A 19,228-nucleotide genomic window follows, 5' to 3' on the forward strand; every position below is an offset into this window, starting at 1 on the left:
GTTTTTTCTGGTTCAGTGCTGAAGCGCTGCATGTTCTCTTTGAGTGTCTCATGAAGTGATCTCAGAAAAAGCATGTTTAGTCCTAATCTTCCTAATCCAGTCATCAGCAACTGGACAAAACACTGAAGAGTTATGAACCTTGTGGGAAATGAGTATTTTGCCTTTTTTAGCACATCAGTCAAGTTTTGAGAGCTTACAAATATGCCACTTGATAGATTAGAAATGGACAATTTTTATTTTTATCCCCCCATAGTTTTAATGAATTTTGAATAAATGTTGTGGTTGCACTTTATTTTACAGTATGTGCACTTAGTGTATTTACCTAAGAAAGTACTGGTTAATATAATGTAATTTCATGGCTAGGTTAGTACCCAGTTATTGCAATAACTATAATAAGGGCATAGTATTTACATTGTAACATTGTAACAGGACTGTAAAATAAAGTGCTACAAATATTGTAATATATGTATTAAGTAAATACTGCAATAATATTCAATTTCAGCATTTTTGTGTGTTATCAACTTTATTATTTAGTTTATTTATTAGGGAAGTTAATTTAAGACGTTAATGTTTAACACATTTTTTATGTTCATTTAAAGTTTTATGTTCATTCCGTAAAAGAGATTCACCAAAGGTTTAAAGCCTGCACGTTCACAGTCAACACAGTTAAATTAAACCGGGCGCAGTTGTTCAGAAGTTCTGATCGGGTTGGATCAAATCTTGAAAATGGGTTGTTAAAAAAAAAAAGCATTCAGAAATCGGATTAGATCACAAATTCAGTCTTGGTTTTGATCTTGATCAGATCGTCACTTTGTGTTTGTAAGACTGGGAGATTTCAGGAACAAAAATTAGAGTATAAAGTAGAGGTAGACTTTAGGCTTCATATTAAGCCTCTCAGTACAGTAAAATAAAAAAAGAGACATTTTGGTGCCATAAAATAAACAGCTGTCAATATCAAACAAAAATAATATATTTAATTTAAGTGTTTTTTTTTTGTCGTTTTTTTAAATCACCATATATAAACAACATTGACACAATCATCAGACATAGTATCTAACAACTGCATCCCTTATTGAATGTTTATTTGATTGTTTTTGTTGTGGGTCACATGACGGGCTATGGAAACCCTAAAGGACATATGATGAGTTATGAGATGGGAAGAAAAATTCATTTGAATGCTTTGAGGTTCCCTCGAAAAAACTTTGCATTCACTTTCAAAACTTTTAAGTATTTGCTAGCAAATGCAAATTTTCACAGGAAAACGCAAAACGTTTACAAGAGAACACAAAAGCGAAATTAAAAATGAAGGGGATGTTTTGTTTGTTGTTAAATTCTCCTCAAATACAACATCTGGATGAGGGTGATCCAGTCCGATTTTGCTTTGAAAAATCAGCACAAAAGTAAGATGGATTAGCTAATCCTGGATAGCAAAACACGGGATTTCCAGTTCTATGTAATTCTCATCCAGATGAAACGTTTTGAACATCTGGGCTCTGGACTGTTTTGTCGTACAGAAATGAATGTGTCTTGTGTTCCACGTACTTCAGCTTCCACACACAAACGTTCCCCTACCCGGAGAACCAGGCCGAGCGGGAGGAGACCCTCAATGGGCTGCGAGGGAGAATCGAGGACATCCGATCCGTGAGTATGATCCCTCACACTCCTCACTTCTGGCAGTTATACACACATAGAGTGTATGCACTGATGTCACTTTCCCGTGGGAACACACTCCCTCATCCGGACTGAGTGGCAGAAGAGCTGCTGAGTGACTGGAGTTAACAGGGGAAACTGAGAAAACACCAGTAAAACAAACCATTATCAGTTTAAACTGAAGGTTGGACTCAATATAGATGGATATTGACATGCAGCAGGAATTGTGTTTCCTGACATTTATGTGCCCGATTTCGACGCCGGGGAAATACATAAAGCAAATTTGCCTGTGAACACTTTATATAAATACAATATAGGTCACTAAATAAGACCACAATAAATCCATGTGGTCACTAATATCAACGTTATATATATCATCATAACGTCCAGCCCTAAAACCTGTATAGTTTTTTGTCAGTGTTTATTTAAAAACATCCAATTATGCAGAATATACGATGGTAAATATTTAATTGATGAGTTGTCAATACAATATCTAAATTATTCAAACCCCATTGCAAATCAGCTTTATTGGCAAAATTCACTTTCAGCTGTTTGCAATGAACAGATCAAACAAAAGTAATTGAAATAGCTCAACACAACAAATGTTTCAAGTGGTTTCACCAAATTTAACTGAATATAAAACTTTTAATGACTTCAGCAGTCTCAGAATTATTCAACCCCCTGAATGGACTCCCTCACAACAGCACAAATCTGCAGAACGGGTGTTGCCTCAAGCATAGCTGATGACACTAATCAAGGGCTTCATTACCTGCACCAGGTGTGCTTGAGCTAGAACACATTAAATATCTGAACTGGCTAGGTTTGTTGAGTGTCACGTTTGACTGCAAGTTAGAAATATGGCTAAGTCAAAAGTATGGTCCAAAAAGTTAAGAGAGGATTTCATCGCCCTTCACAAACAAGGAACAGGATACAAAAAGATAGCGAAGGCACTAAATGTTCCTAGAGACACCGTTGTAAGCATAGTTTGCGAGTTCAAAGTTAAAGGAACAGTGGTTACACCACCTGGACCGGGCAGATAGAGGCAGCTATCTACGGCTGCAACCAGATTTCTGAGAAGGAAGAAGACCTGCAGCAAGACTTGCTGGCCACAGGCAATGAGGTTTCAGCTGCACAGCTGGCTCCAGTTTGCTCTAAATCGTATAAATAAGCCATAGAATTTTTGGGATTCTGTTCTGTGGAGCGATGAAACAAAACTGGAACTTGTCGGCCCTCTGGCTCAGCAGTAAAGCTGGATCTAGAAGAATGGAGCATATGCTGTAAAGACTCTGTCTACAGTTCAGCATGGTGGATCAGTGATGCTCTGCGGCTGATTTACATCCTCCGGCACTGGAAACCTGCAGCGTGTGGAAGGAGAGATGGATTCATTGAAGTATCAGGAAATCCTAGGAGAACACGTCATGTCGTCAGTGAGGAAGCTGAAGCTCGCGCGTCATTGGACCTTCCAACAGGACAATGATCCCAAGCATACCTCAAATCCCACCCAGGCTTGGGTTCAGAAGAATTCCTGGAAGAGTCTACAGTGGTCATCACAGTCACCTGACTTGAACCCCATAGATTATTCTCAATACGATTTGATCACACTGGTGGGATTTGAAGGTGGCGGTTGCATCACGCAAACCCAAGAACATTCGTGAACTGGAGGCCGTTGCTCATGAGGAATGGGGAATGAGAAGCTGGTGTCTGGTTATACATCTCGTCTGCAGCAGGTCATAGCAGCAAAAGGCTGTTCTACTCAGTACTAAAGATGCTTGCCATCAAAGGGTTAAATAATTTTGAGACTGCAGAAGTCATAAAAGTAGCTTTTTCAGTTGAATTTGGGGAAACCACTTAAAACATTTGTTGTGTTAAGCTATTTCAATTACTGTTGTTTGATTTGTTCATTGCAAACAGCTGAAAGTCTGTACATTTTGCCAATAAACCTGATTTGCAATGAGGGTTGAATAATTTCGATTGCAACTGTAGGGTATGATTTCACCCCTAAATGCAGCTTATTACTGCCAATCAGTGTTTCTGCCGCTCAGTGTGTGTAACCGCACAACTCCGGCCGACGGTGACGTCACATGCATAACCTCTACACTGAGGTACAGTCGCTCTGTAGATCAATTTGTCCGAATCCATAGTGAAGCGGTCACTGTGATTTTGCCAAGTAAGATATGTTCCTGGATCAACATATTTTGTTCATTCTGGAATAACATTCCTGCCCCAAAATTTAGTCCTTACCCCTATCCCTACCTCTAAACCTAACCCTACCCATACATTTTCTCTAAAATCAGAGGGCTATGATAGATGAATAACACCGATGTTGAAGCACCTCATCCTGGTTCTAAGCCTAAACTTGACATAAACTGTAAACTTGCCCCTTAAATCTGATTGGTTGATTTGGAAAGTTGTTCCAGGATCAACAAAGATGTAGATCCAGGAACATGTGGTACTTGGTGAAATCACGTTCACCATAAAGAAGCATGAAGCGTGTGTTTGCTGATGTGTGTGCGAGTAGGTGATGGGTGAGACGGAGCAGTACCTGCAGCAGCTGAAGATTCGTGTGTGTGTGTGTGTGTGTGTGTGTGTAGGTGATGGGTGAGACGGAGCAGTACCTGCAGCAGCTGCTGGCCCGAGCGCTGGTCCGGCTGCCCGAGTGGATGGTTCAGGTGCAGAAGTGCAAGGCTGTGCAGACGGTGCTGAACCTCTGCAGTCCCTCCGTCACCGACAAGTGTCTGATCGCAGAGGCCTGGTGTCCCGTCAGCCAGCTAACCGCCCTGCAGAGCGCCCTGAGGGAGGGAGGGGTGAGCACACACACACACACACACACACACACACACACGTCCCGTCAGCCAGCTAAGGCCATCCTTAAAAATATCTTGGTTTGCCGTAACAGCAAAAAAAAAAAAAAAAAGGTCGGTTGGTCGGTCTATATTTTTTTTTTCGAGATTCGATGTAAAAAAAAAAAGTACAATTTTGGTCAAATTTGCATATCGGGACTTCACTGACAGTTTTCCAGAACTTCGTGCCAAGTATATATATATATATTAAATAACAATTAGAAAACCTGTATAAACTGAACACCAAAGAATAATATTATAGCGGTAATATTATAGGCCTATTCATGTAACGGGAGCGCTGCCAATAACGCGCCTAAGCTGTCAGAATTGGGAAAAGTGATGATTATTAGTATGTCAAATATATCAAGGAGACATTTCAATTGTTTATTAATAAACAAGTGTTTTCTGTGTCAAAGATGAAGTTGACGATGCTGACGCGATCTTCGCAGTAGCCTAGTGAACGCGCCAGAGAGAAATGCACATTTCATTACATAAGCAGAGAGCAGTCTGTTTTCTTTCGTTTTGAATTGTTTTGTTTAAAAGTGTACATTTCATGCTTTTTTATATATAGGCCTATATATATGTCTCAGGTCTGTGAGGCAAGTAGCTTATACGCTGAGTTTCGGTTCATTTAAGAGACCAGCTCCAGTTCACGCGCCGGCGACTCCGTGTCCTGAATTTATATTGCCTTATTTAGCCTACCTCTTATTAAATACAGGAAATTGGTTGATGAAACATTGATCAAAATTAAGATACAATTAATACAAAACGAAATTCACTTTAAAGACAGACTTTCTACAAAAACAAACTTAATGAAGTGGTTAAAATCATGTCTGCCCACTCCATTTGTCTTCCGATATTTTCGGGATCATCTTATCTTATTCATGCTATTCACTTTTCATATAATCAACATGAAATTTAAAAAATAAATATTATTTTATTTAAACATGAATATGAAACTAAATCGTTTTTTAATGACAACACAGGCCTAGACAGTAGCCTACAGAGAAATTTACTGTCGGAGCGTTGCCGGTGAGCATGTGGGGGGAGAGATACAATTTTCGATCAATCATCGAATTTTATTTTGCTTAATATGCCTATTCTTAATATTTGGTGTTTTAAATGCCTGTTTGAGATCTCTGTGAAGTTTTAATTGCCGCTTTCAGAGCGGTCACGTCCGTAACATTGTTTCTTCCTCATAAATGCGAACACGAAAAATAAAATAAAATGAATAGGCTATAAATTATGTTCTGTGGAGAGCCGATCCCTCTTCATCCGGTGGGTATAATAGCCTACTTTTGGTTTGCGCAGTGTAATTCATAGAATTAGCCTACTAAAACATATTTTTCGTGGATCTGAGTGTCGCGATTTCGCTTTCATTTCGCATAGGCCTACAGCCTACACAGCCCTTATAATCATAGATGACACCACGGGTTTTTATTTAAAAGAAAGAGCGTAGCCTATGTAGGCCTATTTATTCACAATAAAATACAATTAATATCATTTTATTGCATTTGTATTAGTTGTTTGAAGAGTAAAAAAAAAATCGGTCGGTCTTAACGCAAGTTTACAATCGGCAAGTCGGTCGGACTAAAAGGGAAAAAAAATAAATAATTGGGTCGGACCTAAATTGACTGGGTCGGCCGGGTTACGGCAAACAAGAATATTTTTAAGGATGGCCTAACCGCCCTGCAGAGCGCCCTGAGGGAGGGAGGGGTGAGCACACACACACACACACACACACACACACGCACTACAGACACACTCATGGCACATGTGTCAGGATACCCACGTGTCCTGGAAATCCTGGAATATTAATGACCAATTATCCAGTCCTGGAAAACGCATGAAAAATGAAAGAAAACAGAAATTGTCCTAACAAACCCATGTTATGTCCCCGCATACTATGTGTCATTTAACGTCTATGTCTATGCATTTGAAATGAATCCCATTCATCTTAAGAAAAGGAAAAACTCATAACTCTTCTCGAGTGCCTGGATTTAAGTGCCGGAGCACGATGTTTAACTCCTCCAGTTCCTGGCCAAAATAACAAACTAAAATAAACGTTGATGTTAAAGGATCCTATCCCTTGGGGTTGTAAATCAGTAAGCAGGTGTTAATTGTTTGTGAAGTTGTGTTTTGTAAGTAGTATAGTGTGTATAAAATCTCTTATTTCACACCGTATCTCCCATTCTCGGTTTTATCAATATATGAAGAGTTCAGATGCAAAAGCCTCTAAGTGCCATCTGAAATTTTCCTCTAGAATGATCATTTTTATCAAGCTCGTATATTTAAGTTCAGTAATTTCACTTAAATGACAATTAATAGGTCATTTGCATTGCCATTTAAGTGAAATCGTTGAACTTAAATATACGAGCTTGATAAAAATGATCATTCTAGAGGAAAATTTCAGATGGCACTTAGAGGATTTTGCATCTGAACTCTTCATGTCTCGTATTGAGAATAATTTACAATCATCTCTAATCAATGTCAATGGGATTGATTCCTGAAATGGAAGCAAATAATTAATCATCACTCCTTTTCCCAATCTTTAAAGTTAACGGATGAACAGTGCTCAATCTCAGGCCATAAGCCGTCATAATTTTGTTCATTCACTAAGCAAGGTTTAACTTGTGACCAATGATACCATCTATCTGTTCCTACCCCTTCCCTTTAAGGCAAACACTTGTATCAGTTGTTAAGAGTATCTCATATGGTCCCTCCCATCTAGGCTCTAAACCTTTCCTAGCAATACGTTTGACCATAACAAACTCGGGAATGTGTGGATATCAGTAGTGGTGTGTTTTTCATCCCATTGCTGTTGAGCTTCTCACACTTTCTTTTATATTGTCTTTAGTAGCTTTGTCCAGCATTGTGAGATAGCGTCGTAACTTCTCTTGGAAGAAAGTGGAATCTCCTCCTGTTCCCGCAGGTGGCGGAGTGTCAGGAGGGAGAGCCAATGCTCTTCCAGTCAAAAGGAGTTAGTCCTGTTACTCTGTTTGGAGTCGCTCTCTCAAGTTCCACAGAATAGCAGGTAATAACTTATGCCAACCTTGGCCAGTCTGCAGAATTTTTCCCGTAAGAGCTGTTTTCAACGATCGGTTCATCCTCCTTACCATTCCTGAACTTTGTGGACGATACGGGATGTGGAATTTCTGTTTAATCCCCATCAGTTTCATTGCTTCCTTCATCAGTTTTCCAGTGAAGTGAGTTCCATTGTCAGAATCAAGTTCGTATGGAAGACCCCAGCGAGGAAGAACTTCTTCCACCATTGCTCGTGCCGCCGCTTCAGCAGTGCAAGTTCTCGTAGGGAATGCCATGATTACGAGGATGTATTGGTACCCTCCACTGGGTGATAAAGGTCCTGTGAAATTGATTTGGAGATGTGTCCATGGACCTGTTGGTCTGGGTGCATGTGACATTCGCACCTTTACAGGTTTTCCCACATTTGCTTTCATGCAGATCAAGCATCTCCTACAGTAATCATCAACGTCTCTCATCCTCCGTGGCCACCACCACGTCTCGCTGATTTGAGCTTTCAGTGCTTTAGCTCCAGCATGCACTTCTCCATGATACAGCTGCATTAGCTCTCTTCATGTTCCGATAGGCATCACCACTTGTCCTGTTGGAATTCTCCAAATACCTTGATCATCTTCGTTCGCTCCCGCTTTTATACACTGTTCTTTCTCTTCATCTGTCTCCGTTTGATATGACAGAAGATGGAGCTCAGGATTATCTTTCCTGTTTTCCTGTGCCGAGGTAACAGGAGTAAGAGAAAGTAGAGCTGCTTCTCTAGCTGCTGCATCTAATATCAAGACATAGGAGAGAGTGACAATGGACCAGACAAAGGTCTTCATTCCATCATCTAAGCTCCTCTGGACAAAGAGGTTCGGTTTTATACGCTACTGACCAGAAAAACTACATTACCAGAGGAACATATGGTTTCTATTTAACATGGGATGTATATCCCATCGCTATGCTTTGGTGAAACTTCATACACTGCACACACATTTCGTGTCTCTAACTCGTCCCGCACACACTCTCTCACCCTTGTTCATGCAGTCTAGCTTGTCCCAATGTCTCTCGACACACATGCATTCAAGAACAGTATGATTCACAAAATACAATGATTACAAATGATTATGGATAAAAATAAAAGTAATAATAATACTGAAAACGATATTAAATTATGAAATTTTAGTCTTCAACTGTACAGTGGCGTTTCTTTGCCGAATGAATCTGCGTTTTTGAACGAATCGCTTGAGAAAGTGAGTCAAAGACCCATTCATGAAGAACCATTTTCCTAAATGAATAAGCGTTTTGAATTAATCGTTTGAAAGAGAGACTCACTGACTCACTCATTACTCCTTACTCTGTTATTTGCTGCCACCTACTGGTGGTCATAGTTTAAATTTTAAAGCATCTTTCCTTTCTCTTTCTCTTTTAAATTGTATTTATTTTAAAACATTAAACTTGTTGCATTATTTATACAATTGTGATATACTGTTTGTTGGGTTTTTTTGTTAATACACTAGATTATTTCTTGTGATTTTTGGTATAATTTTATTAAATAGTTTATTAATATAATACGAATATATAACATAATTTAAAATAAATATAGAATGTGTGCTTTCCCAAAAAAGAAATGACAATGAGGTGCAATGACCAGACACAAAATTAGAACAAGGAGAGATGTAAAAAGAGATGGTAAGTGGCAGTCAGGGCAGAGGGAAAGCATGACGTCACCTTACTATCAAAATCATATCGAAAAGTGTCTCAGAGAATAGTGAGGAGTTGCAGCTCTAGAACAAAGTTAGGAAAATATGCAAGAGAGTTTGAAGCAACTACACTAAAAAGTTCAAGTTCATTGGAGCTTAATGCAGTAGATGTGTTGGACAGACATTTATATGTTGTTTAGTCTGTTTGGGACAGATGCTTCTTGCAGACAATTCTTTTATAATGCCTTTATTTGTTTGGAGACTGCAGAAGAGGGAAGGGGGAAGCTTAACGAGAAGGGCCTAGGCAGTCGTTATAACATGTTCATTATGATAACGTAAAGAGTTTAACTTCAGAAGCCTGTGTGTGTGTATTTGGTGTATTTCTGATTTTATAGTGAAGTCATAGCCATAGATTGCATGTTCTTTGACTTCTGGAGAGAGGAATGTATTACTGTAGGCTGTGAATCTGTGATCCTTGTCTTTTATTCCCATCATCATGAGATTTGAAATGTCCTGGAGATTTTCTGAAGCAGTGTGAACCCTGATGTGTGCAGTACTGCATGGCTTTTAATCGTTCATCTCTCTCTCTCTCTCAGAGGAAAAGTGGCAGCAGTGTGGACTCGTTCTACAACCGCTTGCCGGCCACCTCTTCCCCCCCGACTCTCTTCCCCACCAACGCCTTCACCGCAGGATTCCAGAACATCGTCGATGCGTATGGAGTGGCGAGTTACAGGGAGGTGAACCCAGGTAACACACACTCTCTCACACACTCACACACTGACACACACACACTCACTCACTCACTCACTCGCACATACACACTCACTCACACACTCACTCTCTCACAGACTCACTCACTCACTCGCACATACACACTCACTCACTCACTCACTCTCACACTCACACACACACACACACACACACACACACACACACACACACACACACACACACACACACACACACACACTCACTCACTCACTCACTCACTCACTCACTCACTGACTCACACACACACTCACTCACTCACTCACTCACTCACTCACTCACTCACTCACTCACTCACTGACTCACTCACTCACTCACTGACTCACTCACACACACTCACTCACTCACACACACTCACTCACTCACTCACTCACTCACTCACTCACTCGCACATACACACTCACTCACTCGCACATACACACTCACTCACTCACTCACTCTCACACTCACACACTCACTCACTCACTCACTCACTCACACACACCCCTGTCTCACTCCTCTGCCTGTTGTGTGTGTGCAGCCATCTACACCATCATCACGTTCCCCTTCCTGTTTGCGGTGATGTTCGGGGACGTGGGTCACGGGCTGCTGATGGCACTGGCGGGTCTCTGGATGGTTCTGGAGGAGAAGGATCCAAAAATGAGGAAAAATACCAATGAAGTAAAAATATGACGCATCATGCACACACGTTTTCACAATACTGGAATTTCTGAATTTCACAACACTGAAACTTCTCCACAAAAAAAAAAGTAATTCTACCACATGGAAAAATTATGCAAGTTTGAAAATAATTGTGTCCCAAACGCACGTTAAACAGTGAGTATAGAAATGGAGTTTGTATCACGAGCTGCTTGATGATCACACCACAACTGACTATATCATTATTTAATTAAAATACACACTGCAGTGTTCCTACTCATTATCTGAGCAGAGAGAGAGTGAGAGAGTGTAGCTGGTGCTGTAATACGACTATGAAACCATGTCAAATATTCAGAATCAGAATCTTAAAAACCCAGAATGAGGCCATGTTTCTCACAAGCAGAAGCTTCTTTAGGAAGTGTCCAATTCTAGTTGTGTTTTATTCGTGTGTGTGTGTCAGATCTGGCGTATGATGTTTGGTGGCCGATACCTCATTCTGCTGATGGGTCTGTTCTCCATCTACACCGGAGCCATTTACAACGAGTGTTTCAGCAGAGGCCTCAACACCTTCTCCTCGGGGTGGCACGTCCGGCCCAATGCAGAGCACTACAACTGGACGTACGACACACACACACGCACGCACACACGCATACACACGCGCACACACACACACAGACACACAGACACACACACACTGACCTGTGCTCAGTCAGATGGTAAACATGTTGCATGTCTCGATCTCTGTGTGTAGTGAGGAGACTTTCAGAACTAACCAGTATCTGGTGCTGGATCCCAACATCACAGGCGTTTTCACCGGGCCTTATCCTTTTGGAATTGATCCCGTAAGTCAAACGAATGAGTGTGTGAATGACACTGCCGTCCCCTGTTCTGCTGTAATACAGAGGAACACTCTTCACTGTGGCAGTGTGTGAAATCATGATAACTGTAACTCTCCCTCAGATTTGGGGTCTGGCCAACAATCACCTGACATTCCTCAACAGCTATAAGATGAAGATGTCCGTCATCATCGGAGTCATCCATATGACCTTCGGTGTGTGTTTGTCCCTCTTCAACTTCATGTGAGTATGCTTGAGTGTTTGTGTGAAACATGCCAAATAAGTGCCTTCCTGTCGTTCCAAACCTATACGACAATATTTATTTGTATACCACCAACGTCAATGGATCCACTGTGTTGGACTGCAATGTTGAATCTTGTGTGTTCCACAGAAGGTCATTTTAATATTATTTATATACTATTATAGTATTTATTAAGGTTTTTGAATCAGCTTTTATTTTTATATTTTCAGTTTTCTTTTAGTTTTTTTTTATTCGTATTTCTGATTAGCTTTATTTTTATTTTAGTTTTGTTTCAGTAATTGTAATACTTTAACTTATTTTATTTTATTTATGTTTTTAAGAATTTCATCTAATATTTATTTTATTTCAGCCTTATTTCAGGTACAGAAAACCATTTTTAATAGTTTTAGATTTCATTTTACTTCCCAATCACAGCACTGGTGGTACAGGTTTTAAACGCACTGTAATAGTCCAAAAACTTGTACTGCTGCCATGTGGTTTTGAAGTCATCCATGCCATTCCCCTTGGCAAAGGATGCATTTTATTTGATTTCTGTTCAAAGAATTATCACACTTGCAATGATCAGGTTCAATATTTTTTGGATAAAGTCTGATTGGGAATGAACTTGGTTCTAACATGTCCTACTGAAAAACAGCACGGAAATATCCTTTTGTTACTGTTTGAAGCATAAGTCATGTATCTGGATATGAATCCTCTGTTTCTCCAGACACTTCCGGGACATCGGCAGCGTGTTTCTGGTGCTGATCCCGGAGTTGTGTTTCTTGCTGTGTCTGTTTGGATACCTGATCTTCATGGTGGTCTATAAGTGGGTGGTGTTCGGCCCGGTGAACTCTGACTCTGCCCCTAGCATCCTCATCCACTTCATAGACATGTTCCTGTTCACTGAGAACAAGGACAACCAACCGCTCTACACAGGACAGGTGTGTGCTTGCTGGGAAATCACACAACCAGACTCTCAGAATAAAATGTGCTCCGCTTTATGGTTTTTAGATAATCGGTTTACATCTGTAATTCTGAACAGTGTATTTTCAAACAGAAGTGAGGACTGGATATGTCAGGATCTTTACGTCTTGTTCGAGTGGCGAAAATGCAGAACTTCAATAAACTAGTTGCCAGTTTTCTGTTTGAACATCTTTGAATATTATTCATAAACTGATCGGGTGTGTGTGTGTCTGTGTGTGTGTCTGTGTGTGTGTCTGTGTGTGTGTGTGTAGATGGTGGTGCAGAAGGTTCTGGTGGTGGTGGCTGTGTTGTCTGTTCCTGTGCTGCTCCTGGGGAAGCCGACGCAAGAGTACATCACACACCGGATGAAGAGGACTCAGCCTTCAGTGAGCGCTCATTCTGAATACACTGTTTGGGCTGGAACCCTCCTATATATAGTTTGTTTGTCTTTAGTTTATTTGGTTGTGTGTGTGTGAGAGAGACGGTGTGAGAGTGTGTGTACAGTGAGTGAGTGAGTGAGTGAGTGTTGTAATTTTTCTTAATGTTGCAGCCAGTCGCTGACGCGCTCAAACATTACTCCTCGAGTCCGTTTCATTCCATTGAAGTTTTTTATTGCATGTCATGTGAATAATTGTACCTACATTTCCAGTGGTTTTATTGTCCTACCGTACAGCAGGGAGGGTGATGGAGCTTTCAGTAAATAATCCAAAGCTTGTTACGGGATAAATGAGCGGTCAAAGAAAATATACGGCTGCACCTCGCTAGCCACGACAAACACTTTCCAATACTGAGCTCCATGTTAGATTGAACCCATAAAACAGGTGCTGCAGTCACCTGATTGCTGGTGGGCGGGTTCAGTAACGCACACCTCCATGTTGCACTCGTAGAAAAGCAAAACCAAAGCAATATTAAAGCAAAAAAAAATCTAAATATAAACAAATATAACATAACCACACCAAACTATTATTAACAAAACACATTATCATAATTCGACTCAAACCATAATAAAGAAAGCAAGTCTGGCTCCAACAAGTGTGTACAGTGAGTACAGTGAGTGTGAGTACAGTGAGTGTGAGTACAGTGAGTGTGAGTACAGTGAGTGTGAGTACAGTGAGTGTGAGTACAGTGAGTGTGAGTACAGTGTGTGAGTACAGTGTGTGAGTACAGTGAGTGTGAGTACAGTGAGTGTGAGTACAGTGAGTGTGAGTACAGTGAGTGTGAGTACAGTGAGTGTGAGTACAGTGAGTACAATGAGTGTGAGTGTGAGTACAGTGAGTGAGTACAGTGAGTGTGAGTACAGTCAGTACAGTGGGTGTGAGTACAGTCAGTACAGTGAGTGAGTACAGTCAGTACAGTGAGTGAGTACGGTGAGTGTGTACAGTGAGTGTGAGCACAGTGAGAGTACAGTGAGTACAGTGAGTGTGAGTACAGTGAGTACAATGAGTGTGTGTACAGTGAGTACAGTGAGAGAGTACAGTCAGTACAGTGGGTGTGAGTACAGTCAGTACAGTGGGTGTGAGTACAGTCAGTACAGTGGGTGTGAGTACAGTCAGTACAGTGGGTGTGAGTACAGTCAGTACAGTGAGAGAGTACAGTGAGAGTGAGTACAGTGAGAGTGAGTACAGTGAGAGTGAGTACAGTGAGTGTGAGTACAGTGAGTGTGAGTACAGTGAGTGTGAGTACAGTGAGTGTGAGTACAGTCAGTACAGTGGGTGTGAGTACAGTCAGTACAGTGAGTGAGTACAGTCAGTACAGTGAGTGAGTACGGTGAGTGTGTACAGTGAGTGTGAGCACAGTGAGAGTACAGTGAGTACAGTGAGTGTGAGTACAGTGAGTACAATGAGTGTGTACAGTGAGTACAGTGAGAGAGTACAGTCAGTACAGTGGGTGTGAGTACAGTCAGTACAGTGGGTGTGAGTACAGTCAGTACAGTGGGTGTGAGTACAGTCAGTACAGTGGGTGTGAGTACAGTCAGTACAGTGGGTGTGAGTACAGTCAGTACAGTGGGTGTGAGTACAGTCAGTACAGTGAGAGAGTACAGTGAGAGAGTACAGTGAGAGTGAGTACAGTGAGAGTGAGTACAGTGAGTGTGAGTACAGTGGGTGTGAGTACAGTCAGTACAGTGGGTGTGAGTACAGTCAGTACAGTGGGTGTGAGTACAGTCAGTACAGTGGGTGTGAGTACAGTCAGTACAGTGGGTGTGAGTACAGTCAGTACAGTGAGTGTGAGTACGGTGAGTGAGTACAGTGAGTGTGAGTACAGTGAGTGTGAGTACAGTGAGTGTGAGTACTGTGAGTGTGAGTACTGTGAGTACAGTCAGTACAGTGGGTGTGAGTACAGTCTGTGGGTACAGTCAGTATGGTGAGTGTGAGTACAGTGAGTGTGAGTACAGTGAGTACAGTGAGTGTGAGTACAGTGAGTGTGAGTACAGTGAGTGTGAGTACAGTGAGTGTGAGTACAGTGAGTGTGAGTACAGTGAGTGTGAGTACAGTGAGTGTGAGTACAGTGAGTGTGAGTACAGTGAGTGTGAGTACAGTGAGTGTGAGTACAGTGAGTACAATGAGTGTGAGTGTGAGTACAGTGAGTGAGTACAGTGAGTGTGAGTACAGTCAGTACAGTGGGTGTGAGTACAGTCAGTACAGTGAGTGAGTACAGTCAGTACAGTGAGTGAGTACGGTGAGTGTGTACAGTGAGTGTGAGCACAGTGAGAGTACAGTGAGTACAGTGAGTGTGAGTACAGTGAGTACAATGAGTGTGTGTACAGTGAGTACAGTGAGAGAGTACAGTCAGTACAGTGGGTGTGAGTACAGTCAGTACAGTGGGTGTGAGTACAGTCAGTACAGTGGGTGTGAGTACAGTCAGTACAGTGGGTGTGAGTACAGTCAGTACAGTGAGAGAGTACAGTGAGAGTGAGTACAGTGAGAGTGAGTACAGTGAGTGTGAGTACAGTGAGTGTGAGTACAGTGAGTGTGAGTACAGTGAGTGTGAGTACAGTGAGTGTGAGTACAGTGAGTACAGTGGGTGTGAGTACAGTCAGTACAGTGAGTGAGTACAGTCAGTACAGTGAGTGAGTACGGTGAGTGTGTACAGTGAGTGTGAGCACAGTGAGAGTACAGTGAGTACAGTGAGTGTGAGTACAGTGAGTACAATGAGTGTGTACAGTGAGTACAGTGAGAGAGTACAGTCAGTACAGTGGGTGTGAGTACAGTCAGTACAGTGGGTGTGAGTACAGTCAGTACAGTGGGTGTGAGTACAGTCAGTACAGTGGGTGTGAGTACAGTCAGTACAGTGGGTGTGAGTACAGTCAGTACAGTGGGTGTGAGTACAGTCAGTACAGTGGGTGTGAGTACAGTCAGTACAGTGAGAGAGTACAGTGAGAGAGTACAGTGAGAGTGAGTACAGTGAGAGTGAGTACAGTGAGTGTGAGTACAGTGGGTGTGAGTACAGTCAGTACAGTGGGTGTGAGTACAGTCAGTACAGTGGGTGTGAGTACAGTCAGTACAGTGGGTGTGAGTACAGTCAGTACAGTGGGTGTGAGTACAGTCAGTACAGTGAGTGTGAGTACGGTGAGTGAGTACAGTGAGTGTGAGTACAGTGAGTGTGAGTACAGTGAGTGTGAGTACTGTGAGTGTGAGTACTGTGAGTACAGTCAGTACAGTGGGTGTGAGTACAGTCTGTGGGTACAGTCAGTATGGTGAGTGTGAGTACAGTGAGTGTGAGTACAGTGAGTACAGTGAGCGTGAGTACAGTGAGTGTGAGTACAGTGAGTGTGAGTACAGTGAGTGTGAGTACAGTGAGTGTGAGTACAGTGAGTGTGAGTACAGTCAGTACAGTGAGTGTGAGTACAGTGAGTGTGAGTACAGTGAGTGTGAGTACAGTGAGTGTGAGTACAGTGAGTGTGAGTACTGTGAGTGTGAGTACTGTGAGTACAGTCAGTACAGTGGGTGTGAGTACAGTCTGTGGGTACAGTCAGTATGGTGAGTGTGAGTACAGTGAGTGTGAGTACAGTGAGTGTGAGTACAGTGAGTGTGAGTACAGTGAGTGTGAGTACAGTGAGTGTGAGTACAGTCAGTACAGTGGGTGTGAGTACAGTCAGTACAGTGAGTGTGAGTACAGTCAGTACAGTGAGTGAGAGTACAGTCAGTACAGTGAGTGAGAGTACAGTCAGTACAGTGAGTGTGAGTACAGCCAGTACAGTGAGTGAGTACGGTGAGTGTGTACAGTGTGTACAGTGAGTGAGTACAGTCAGTGAGTACTGTGAGTACAGTGAGTGTGAGTACAGTGAGTGTGAGTACAGTGAGTGTGAGTACAGCGAGTACAGTGAGTGTGAGTACAGCCAGTACAGTGAGTGAGAGTACAGCCAGTACAGTGAGTGAGTACGGTGAGTGTGTACAGTGTGTACAGTGAGTGTGTACAGTGAGAGTACAGTGAGAGTACAGTGAGAGAGTACAGTGAGAGTACAGTGAGAGTGAGTACAGTGTACAGTGAGAGAGTACAGTGAGTGTGAGTACAGTGAGTGTGAGTACAGTGAGTGTGAGTACAGTGAGTGTGAGTACAGTCAGTACAGTGAGTGTGAGTACAGTGAGTGTGAGTACAGTGAGTGTGAGTACAGTGAGTGTGAGTACTGTGAGTGTGAGTACTGTGAGTACAGTCTGTACAGTGGGTGTGAGTACAGTCTGTGGGTACAGTCAGTATGGTGAGTGTGAGTACAGTGAGTGTGAGTACAGTGAGTACAGTGAGTGTGAGTACAGTGAGTGTGAGTACAGTGAGTGTGAGTACAGTGAGTGTGAGTACAGTGAGTGTGAGTACAGTGAGTGTGAGTACAGTGAGTGTGAGTACAGTGAGTGTGAGTACAGTGAGTGTGAGTACAGTCAGTACAGTGAGTGAGAGTACAGTCAGTACAGTGAGTGAGAGTACAGCGAGTACAGTGAGTGTGAGTACAGCCAGTACAGTGAGTGAGTACGGTGAGTGTGTACAGTGTGTACAGTGAGTGAGTACAGTCAGTGAGTACTGTGAGTACAGTGAGTACAGTGAGTGTGAGTACAGTGAGTGTGAGTACAGTGAGTGTGAGTACAGTGAGTACAGTGAGTGTGAGTACAGCCAGTACAGTGAGTGAGTACGGTGAGTGTGTACAGTGTGTACAGTGAGTGTGTACAGTGAGAGTACAGTGAGAGTACAGTGAGAGTACAGTGAGAGAACAGTGAGAGTGAGTACAGTGTACAGTGAGAGAGTACAGTGAGAGTGAGTACAGTGAGTGTGAGTACAGTGAGTGTGAGTACAGTGAGTGTGAGTACAGTGAGTGTGAGTACAGTGAGTGTGAGTACAGTGAGTGTGAGTACAGTGAGTGTGTGTGAGAACAGTGAGTGAGTACAGTGAGTGTGTACAATCAGTACAGTGAGTGTGAGTACAGTGAGTGTGTACAGTGAGTACAGTCAGTGAGTGAGTACAGTCAGTACAGTGAGTGTGAGTACAGTGAGTACAGTCAGCACAGTGAGTGTGAGTACAGTGAGTACAGTGACTGAGTAAAATCAGTACAGTGAGTGTGAGTCAGTGAGTGTGAGTCAGTGAGTGTGAGTACAGTGAGTGTGAGTCAGTGAGTGTGAGTCAGTGAGTGTGAGTCAGTGAGTGTGAGTCAGTGAGTGTGAGTCAGTGAGTGTGAGTCAGTGAGTGTGAGTCAGTGAGTGTGAGTCAGTGAGTGTGAGTCAGTGAGTGCAGTGACTGAGTAAAATCAGTACAGTGAGTGTGAGTACAGTGAGTGTGAGTCAGTGAGTGTGAGTACAGTGAGTGTGAGTACAGTGAGTGTGAGTGTGAGTACAGTGAGTGTGAGTACAGTGAGTGTGAGTACAGTGAGTGTGAGTACAGTGAGTGTGAGCACAGTGAGTGTGAGCACAGTGAGTGTGAGTATGAGCACAGTGAGTGTGAGCACAGTGAGTGAGAGTTCAGTGAGTACAGTGAGTGTGAGTAGAGAGTGTGAGCACAGTGAGTGAGCACAGTGAGTGAGAGTTCAGTCAGTACAGTGAGTGTATGTACAGTGAGTGTGAGCACAGTGGGTGGGAGTACAGTGAGTACAGTGAGTGTGATTACAGTGAGTACTGTGAGTAGAGTGAGTGTGAGTAGAGTGAGTGTGAGTAGAGTGAGTGTGAGTACAGTGAGTGTGAGTAGAGTGAGTAGAGTGAGTACTGTGAGTACTGTGAGTAGAGTGAGTGTGAGCACAGTGAGTGTGAGTACAGTCAGTACAGTGAGTGTGAGCACTGTGAGTGTGATTTACTGTGAGCACAGTGAGTGTGTGTGTGTGTGTGTGTGTGTGTATAACTATACTCTGGTTCTCTGTAGGGAGACAGGCGTCCTCTGCTAGCAGAAAACGGCTCTATTAATACTCACCAGGGAGAGGAGGATGCAAGAGGAGGAGAAGAGGAGGTGAGAGGGAAATCGTTTTTTATATTAATCATTCTTTTAACTAGTTATTTTTAATGATTCATTCAAACAGATTTGCAAAGCATTAGATAATGATGCTCTGAAATTGAATATAATGATTTGCCTGATCTGAAGCACAACTGGACCTGCCCGTCTGAA

The 19,228-nt window shown here is 42.3% G+C and overlaps 1 protein-coding gene across 1 annotated transcript in view; it reads left to right on the top strand.

The window, feature by feature from the left end:
• The window catches only part of tcirg1b (T cell immune regulator 1, ATPase H+ transporting V0 subunit a3b), a 38,140-nt gene that overhangs the window by 14,279 nt on the left and 4,633 nt on the right, over positions 1-19,228 (top strand). The window contains exons 8-17 of the mRNA XM_079892866.1: positions 1,548-1,641; positions 4,242-4,454; positions 9,805-9,955; positions 10,497-10,636; positions 11,076-11,233; positions 11,367-11,457; positions 11,576-11,694; positions 12,420-12,633; positions 12,928-13,041; positions 18,989-19,072. Of these exons, the coding sequence (XP_079748992.1) occupies positions 1,548-1,641; positions 4,242-4,454; positions 9,805-9,955; positions 10,497-10,636; positions 11,076-11,233; positions 11,367-11,457; positions 11,576-11,694; positions 12,420-12,633; positions 12,928-13,041; positions 18,989-19,072 (1,378 nt within the window). The remainder of the gene's footprint in view (positions 1-1,547; positions 1,642-4,241; positions 4,455-9,804; positions 9,956-10,496; positions 10,637-11,075; positions 11,234-11,366; positions 11,458-11,575; positions 11,695-12,419; positions 12,634-12,927; positions 13,042-18,988; positions 19,073-19,228) is intronic.

This window comes from Squalius cephalus (assembly GCF_949319135.1).
Source record: "Squalius cephalus genome assembly, chromosome: 14".
Classification (NCBI taxonomy): domain Eukaryota; kingdom Metazoa; phylum Chordata; class Actinopteri; order Cypriniformes; family Leuciscidae; genus Squalius; species Squalius cephalus.